Source organism: Melitaea cinxia, chromosome 20, assembly GCF_905220565.1.
Source record: "Melitaea cinxia chromosome 20, ilMelCinx1.1, whole genome shotgun sequence".
Taxonomy (NCBI): domain Eukaryota; kingdom Metazoa; phylum Arthropoda; class Insecta; order Lepidoptera; family Nymphalidae; genus Melitaea; species Melitaea cinxia.
This window is the reverse complement of record NC_059413.1, coordinates 5,513,471-5,521,806: the sequence shown is the minus strand read 5'-3', so window position 1 is coordinate 5,521,806 and position 8,336 is coordinate 5,513,471. Positions and strand designations below refer to the sequence as shown.

Here is an 8,336-nt window from a genome sequence, read left to right as displayed (position 1 = left end):
ATAATTCGGTAAAATAAAAGGGATAAAAAATAAAGTGTATTACTTAATCCTAAGCAGCCCCAACAAAATAATAAAAACTAGCTAACCCGACAAAATTTGCACCACCATATTTTTTTATAAGGAAACCGATTTTTTATGTTCTTTTATACAATCTCTGTTGACAAAACGTACAAAAAAAATGTGTATGTCAGCTTCGACACACGAATAGTTTACTCCTTCAAAGCGAATATCTAAATAGGCACAAAAGAGACTTAATAGTCTTAGAAAAAGATTAATATTATATCAAATAAACGAATCAAAAAACGCCATCTATCGGAACCCAGTGGGGTTATTAGAAAACGTCATCATCCACTAGGGTTCCAATAGACGGCGTTACAAGAAACGTAACGAGGTCATTCTTTCAGTAGATTTAACTTTACATATTTTTAATTAAAAAAAAATATTAGATTTGGTGCAGTTGTTCAGAAGTTATGCTTATACATTTTGGTTACTCATTTTTATTAATATATCAGTCAACACTTAATGTTCTGAAAGAGCCCTGTAGCCCCGAATCATAACTGTCGTTGTCTCTTCGCAGATGTTGATTAGTGCAAGCTTTACTCATTTCGTTCAAGTAAGCAGTAAATTCTTTGGAAGAAAGTTCAACTACAAAATTATCTGAAACAAAAATTTCTTTACACCTACTGCACATAAAATTAAAACAAAAGAAAAAAAAAACACAAATTTTCAAAGTGTAATCAAAAGCATTTTTTATTTCAAGATGTTATAAAAATGAACAACTTTTAATGGTGCTGCAAAATTTTGGACAGTTTGTTATAAACAAAGGATAAAAATACATTACGTTTAAAACCCATAACATATTTACTTTTTTTATATTATTTTCATCGGCGCGAGACATTTTCACAAAACACGTTTATACGAGTTTCTTCTACTTTATTTCATAAATTGTATCAACGAGATATTACATTGTACAATTCGTTTTTAAACCTGTTTGTTACACCATACAACACCTATTTTCATGATGCACGAAAGTAGGTGAAATATGAGACGAAATGTTTATACCTATATCGTTTGGTTTTACCTACGGTTTGTACGGTGTTGGAACAATGCTTCCATGTTTGGTGTTGTGTCTATCTGACGGTCGAACTACATCCATTTTTATTCTTATTCGAATCGTCAGACTATTAATTACTATTTTGGAGTATTAATGATAGAATTTCTATTAATTGAAATGTTAAAGCTATTGATAAAAGTGCTGTAAAATAAAAATTATTGTGTTATATCGAAAATAGTTTTAATATGAAATGAACGTATAGCATGATCATGATTATATTGAAGATAGTGACATCATATTGGTGACGTCACTTTATTAAGCCTATTCTAGAGAACCTTCTTCATTATATATAATTTAAATCAGTTTATTTTAATTTTATATATAACCAAAACTCCATAACCAAAAATGTATATCTGGATATTGAACCACAACCGTATTTATGAGCTGTACTGTAGGATAAACTAACTATATATAATTGATAAAAATAATTGGCTCTTTGACAATCAAAACAGTAATCCAATTGTTGCTTTTGGGTGTTCATATTTGATTTCCTTTTTTTATTTTTTAATAATTTGTTTATGACTATGTTACACATGTTTCCTAGAATTATTTTTAGTGTAGAATTGTATTTGAAAAGTGAACCTTTATTTATTCCATCGATACAATATCTGTAACATTGTAAATTACTGTTTTGAATATTCTAGAAAAATCTTTAGAGAAAACAATTATTTATTACTATCCTACAACAAATTTTAACACTCTTTTATGTATATTTTCTAATGTATATATGAATATAACTAGCTGTGCCCGCGGCTTCGCCCGCGTTGAAATCAGTTTGTCACAAAGTTTTCCCGGCAAACTTCCAGTGAAACTGTCATCAAAATCGGCTTAGCAGTTCCGTAAACCTTCCTCTTGAAGCCCTCTCTCCACTGGTGAAACCGTATGAAAATAAGTTCTATAGATTTTGAGGGAATCGATCACATACGCTTTTGGGGACTTTGTTTTATAATACACTAACAGTTGCCCGCGACTACGTCCGGGACGTTATGAAGATATGCATTACTATTAAGATGCTTAACGCAAATTATTTTTTTATTTCAGTCACTTGAAATGCTTATTACTACTCTGAGTAACTTTTTCAAAGGCACAATTTAGTATAATTTAATAGTTATTTTTATAAAACCTCTCTATACACCACATTTTTAGTTTTATTTTTAGGCTGCAGTATAAATAACCCATCAGGCAAACTATAGCTGCTGTATATGTTTCATACAAACTATTAACCCCAATTAAACCCCCTTAGCGGTGGAATATTGCAAAATCCGTTATTAGCGAACGTTTACTAACTATAATCTACCTCCCTGCCAAATTTCATCTTTATCCATCTAGGATGGATGGAGCATCCAGCGGTTTTTGAGTTCTCGTAATAAGTGAATCTGCGACCTTTCTCTTTTATATATATAGATTACGATGTATTATTTGGACACTTCCTCACCATCTACAGAGCATACATTTTAAATTCCAAGTCTCTTACTTCAAAAACATAGGACTTTCATACAAACTTCCAACCTTCGTTTTAACCCTTAGGGGTCGAGTTTCATACAATCCGTTCTTAGCAAATGTCTACGCCCTTTAAGAAACGTACCTGCCAAATTTCAATTTTGAAGCTGTTATAGTGATGAGTGAGTCAGTCAACCTACCATCCCCCGTTTTAACCCCAAAAGGGAGTTGATTTCTAAAGATACTTTATTTGGACACCTTTTCATTATCTATAAAGCATACAGTTTTAATTTCAAGTCTCTTACTTCAAAAACATAGGACTTTCATACAAACTTCCAAACCCCGTTTTACCCTCTTAGGGGTCGAGTTTCTTAAAATCCATTCTTATTGGATGTTTAAGCTCTATAAGGAGCCTACTTGCCAAATTTCAAGCTTGTAGGTGCTATAGTTTCGGAGATCTCGTAATCAGTGAGACAACCTACGATTCCCCGTTTTAACCCCAAAAGGAATTGATTTCTAAAGATACATTATTTGGACACCTTTTCACCATCTATAGAGCTTACATTTTAAAATTCAAGTCTTTTACTTCAAAAACATAGGACTTTCATACAAACTTTCAACCCCCGTTTCACCCCCTTAGGGGTCGAGTATCATAAAATCCGTTCTTAACGGATGCCTACGTCTTATAAGGAGCCTACCTGCCAAATTTCAAGTTTGTAGGTGTTATACTTTCGGAGATTTCGTGATGAGTGACCTTTCGCATTTATATATAAAATATAAAATATATAGATTTAATATAAATATACAAATTAATTCTAGAACATGTAGTTTCACAAGGAAATTTTAAAAGGTTACATTAATGTCAATTTAATATTAGTTTATACATAATCTATCGTCCCTCATTTTAAAATTTACTACTAAAACTATCTTACTGCGTGTATCCTATTTAAATTATATGTGTAGTCATAACAGATTCTGTACAGGAATCACAATAAGATTATATTTTATATTCTGTAGCTAGGTTAAATTGGGAATGCGGAATCAGGTTGATCTCGAAAACATGTTGCTTACTTTTAATTAGATTTAAATATTCAGAAAAAGTAGTTAAAATCTTAAAATATTTATTTATACATCAAGGGTATCTTTAGCTCTACTGGTGACAGTAGTGACTGATCAATTTCATACCCATTTATCTATAGGAATCTTGAAAAAAGTACTTTTCTTTAAATATTGAAAATGTTTCCAATAATAAAACCTCAAATATTTATATATTTAATATTAGTGTACTTACTTTGAATTTCGGTGAGAGATTTTTCTTTGCCACCATATTCCTTGGGTAAAAGGTCTTTAGGCACATACTGGTATAATGTGTCCAAACTTGTGTGTGTTAATAATCTTCCGGCTACCTTTGCGCTAAATACTTGCTTGAATACATTGACGATAGCATCCATCGCATTCGATTCTGTTAGAAAGTGCATTCCATTTATTCTCATACCATATCCATCCTGAAATATTAACCACTTTTATGCTATTATTAAAAAATAGACATATTTTTGTTCACACACGTGGCAAACACGCGCATGGTCCACCTGATGGTGGTGGATACGAAAGTTTATGCACGCCAGCAGTTTTAGGAGATCCAGAAAGGATATTGATCCATTCCGAGTGGACATCAGACCCACGAGTGCCTGTGTTTGGGCGCCTACACGGCACACGAACCACAAACAAAATATCATACCATAATAAGGTAATAAAACCATATTACCTTTATAATTTCCAATGCCTTTCGCAAATCGTTGACATTGAGAAATTTCAGGGTTTCCATCATATTTGCGTCTCGATAGTCGAGTATGACCACCAGTCCGTTACAGTAATCGTGAGCTTGGATATACTCACATTGCTGTGAAAAGAAATTAATTAAATAAAATAACCAATATAAACCAGCCCTTCATACTGAAATGCCTAAATTGTTATTAAATTCTGCATCGCAGATCCTGGGACGCACACAACAAGAACTTAAATGATAAACCTCGATTACAGTAAGACGCATAACAATTAGTTGTGCCTATTGCGTCTCCCCGTTGTTATTTAATTATTTGTTATGAACCTCTTGATATGGTTTTCTGTTAGTTTGACTTGAACAAATATATATATATTTTTTTATGTGGAACTGCTAGTGCTTGAGTTGAGGTCATATCCGCGGTAACGCTTCGTTTAATATGTATGAATGTATATATGTTAATGTGTATGTGTGTGTGTATATGAATATATGTGTGTGTATGTATGTATATGTAACCAATCTATCTTTATATGTGTGTATGTCTATTTATTGAGTTGTTTCACATTATTTTGTATACCGCAAAAATTTGCGAATTATTTGGTAAAAGTAATAAGGCCGCCTTTTGTACATTTTAATTATGGTTAATGTTGCTTGTTTATTTTACTTCTTATCGGTGTACAATAAAGAGTAAATGAATAAATATGTAGTGCTAATAGCGAGTATTTGAAATCATCTTACCATAAATATATATCGATAAAAGTCATGAAATCCTTTTTCAAAACTTTTCGCTTTATTTTTTATGAAAAAGATTCTGTAATGATCCGATGTCATTTTTGGAAGAAAGACGCCTTGTCTAAAAAGAAAAAGAAAAATACTGTTAAAAAGCAGAACAAAAATATACAAAAATAAATAATCTATACTTCACATCAATAATTAAGTAAACGATAAAATGAAAAAACAAATAACAGTAAAAGTAAAAAATTCGGTCTTATCAAAATAGTGATCTCTACCACACAATCTTTTTTTAATAATACTTTTTAAAAAAAATTATAAGTTAAAATTTTTATTTTTAAATTTTTTTTGAAATTAAACTAACATTGAAAACGTCTATAAAAGATAATTATGTAACCATGAGAAGCACGAAGTTGTTTACGTAGCAACAGACGACCGTGGTCACGTGTTAAATAAACATTAATATTTATTGATGAATTAATTTCTTTCAATTTACTATAGAATTTTAATATTTCAATAGTCTAGACTATATAAACTTAAAAATATTACTATATTTTGGGTAAAATTGAATACTTACAAATCATTAATAATTTTATAACTTCTAACATCGTGTACTTCAAAAAATTCAGGATATATTGTTCTAAAAGTACATATTCGGTCAAGCTTGAATTTAGCTCTTTCCACAGATCCTTTGGATATGATTATTGTTCTCTCCAAGTAGTCTCTTGCTGTGAAGTAAATTTTAATATAATTTTTATTTACTCGCGGTACCTTCACAGTTTTCGATATAATCAGAATGTATGGAAAAAATAGTGTGCTATGTTTTGTTCACGTTTCATTACAATCAAGTCGGTGAGTAGTAGTTTTTGCGTGACAATGCAACAAATATCCATCAATCTATCCTCATAAACTTTTGCAAAGATAACATTACTAACTAGGTCTAGATTAGACTAGACCCTGACTTCTCCAACTGTATGAGAAATAGTGTTATATTGTTATTGATATCATGTATTATGACTTTTTTTGATAAAAGTTTTCCATAGTCTAGGCATTTCAAATGGTATAACAAAGCGATTAGACAGACAGTTTCGGAACTGCTAGTCTGAAATTAAGCTACTGTAAAAAACGCACGCTGATAACAAAACAAATATTTTATATAGAAAAAAAGGCATGAGTAACTAAGAGCCAGTGGGAGTTGTTAAATATAGTTTAAAAAATGCTACAACAAATAAATATACCTTTATAACCTACTCTAATGATAATTATTCTCAAACACACTTTCCGATTACTTTATCTTAATTTGTTAATGAAAGAAGTCATGTGCTATTTAAAATTACTAATTACATTAAAAACATGAAAGTTCGTACGATGTTTTGTTAAAAAATTAAAATTTAATTTTCAGTAATTCGTTATTTTTTGTTGTGTAACAACTATATTACAATATCTTACTGTATAGAAAAAAAGTATTAACAAGTCATAAAATCAATAGACAATAACTTTTGATACAAATAATATTGTATTTTAATTAACCTTAATATTATTTCTTGCAATAGCATCAATGTTCCAACGACCTTGATGAAGAATAAAAAAAAACAAGATTTATCACTTCTTCCTTTTATGTCTTTTTTTTATTTTATTATCACTTCTTGTAATATGTTTAGGTAATTATATTTTTTGTATTTATGACGTTATAAAGAATAAAGAATATACTATTCATTACACACACACACACACACGGACGGAGATGTGACGGGCAATTTCTATGAGCTCCGCTCTACACATAACAATAACTTTATTGTAAAGCATTATTAACATCGCGACATTTATAAAACAAATAATTTCGTTTTGGTTTATATAAAAATATCGCCTCGCATTCGTACAAAATAAGTTAACGTAATTAATTTTAAGACTAATTCTGTTATTGGCATTGTTTGATCACACAACTTTTGAAAATCAGTAATACTACCTTTATATGAGTAAAATTATGTATCTTTAAAGGTAATTTTTTTTTTCATATTTCTTAAATAAAAATTATATCTTTTTTTAGTCTTATGGTGGCATTATATCTTTGGACACATTAACTCCATCTCCCGTATATCTAAGACATGAAAAGAAAATACCTAGCTAAGGATGTTAGAATTTACTAATTAATGATCGTGATACATGTAACAACAACTCTGCTAATATAGTTAAAGATATATATTACAATATGTAAAATTATTACTATAATATATAGATTGGGTACTCACAAAAGTCTTTTTTCATAAAATGAGGTTGCTTCTTTATCCAATCTTCTAATAGGTTGATAGCTTCCTCAATTCTTTCTGGTGTTTCCAAATCATATTGTTTTCTGATAAACTCAAGAGTGTTTGTATTGAACTCGATAAAATTATCTTTTGGTATTGTATCCATAACTGTGTGCTACTATCAAAGCTTACAGGTTGATTTGTAGAACTCGCCCGACCGGTTAGCTTTAAATACCAGTTTAAAATTGTAAAAAAATAAATAGGCATGCGAGTATATATGTATATATAGAGTATTATGTATAAAATGTATATTTTCTTGACGTTCATTAAGTGTGTTAACCTTATGGCGAAAAAAGTGTTTTCTTTTCATTTAATTTCAATAAAATTGTACATTTCACGTTTGTTATTTTTTTTAAACATTTTGCTATAAATTACTATCTAAAATAAGCGTGTTAGCCCGGCATGGTCGATATTCTGGTATGGAAAGAGCCAGTGTTGGTGGTGAGCATTAACATCCCCCAGAAATACCATTTGGGCAGCTGAATACTGACGTTGGATTATGTCAGTCGTCTCACTGAGATAGTTAAACAAACATCCGAGTCGTCTCACGGTCACCACTGTGCGACCGATAGGAACAGGTATACACAATCTGCTCCATGCCCGTGTCCAATAAACACCACATGATGAAAAGGTTAGGTATCTCCAAATTACATAGACGCCGTTAGCAGACATCATTACGAACATACAGACAGATTCCAGCACGAGAGTCATTTGATAAAAAGAAATGGTACTGGTAATGGTAATGGTATTGGTAATGGTATTTGTAAAGCTCTTAAGGTAATAATATAGAGAGAGCTATAACTGTTTTTCCTCATCATCATCATCATTTTAGCCTATTGTAGTCCACTGCTGGACATAGACCTCCACAAGTTCGCGCCAAAAATGGTGTGAATTCATGTGTGTTGCCCATTGTCACCACGCTAGGCAGGCGGGTTGGTGACCGCAGGGCTGGCTTTGTCGCACC

General features: G+C 31.0%; 1 protein-coding gene across 1 annotated transcript; it reads right to left on the bottom strand.

Moving 5' to 3' along the window:
• Positions 1–454: 454 nt before the first annotated feature.
• LOC123663341 (alpha-tocopherol transfer protein-like) lies at positions 455–7,532 on the bottom strand. The gene is made up of 6 exons (XM_045598030.1): positions 7,316–7,532; positions 5,644–5,794; positions 5,073–5,187; positions 4,320–4,454; positions 3,846–4,059; positions 455–657 (listed from the first exon to the last, which is right to left on the bottom strand). The coding sequence occupies exons 1-6, from the start codon at positions 7,476–7,478 to the stop codon at positions 509–511; spliced, it is 927 nt and encodes a 308-aa protein (XP_045453986.1). The 5' UTR covers positions 7,479–7,532; the 3' UTR covers positions 455–508.
• Between the last annotated feature and the right edge of the window lie 804 nt (positions 7,533–8,336).

Coding starts and splice junctions, on each gene's coding strand:
- LOC123663341 (XM_045598030.1), bottom strand. CDS start 7,478: ATGGATACAATACCAAAAGATAATTTTATCGAGTTCAATACAAACACT. Junction 5,795..7,315: donor TTTTATGAAAAAAGACTTTT/GTGAGTACCCAA, acceptor TTTACTTCACAG/CAAGAGACTACTTGGAGAGA. Junction 5,188..5,643: donor TATAAAATTATTAATGATTT/GTAAGTATTCAA, acceptor TTTTCTTTTTAG/ACAAGGCGTCTTTCTTCCAA.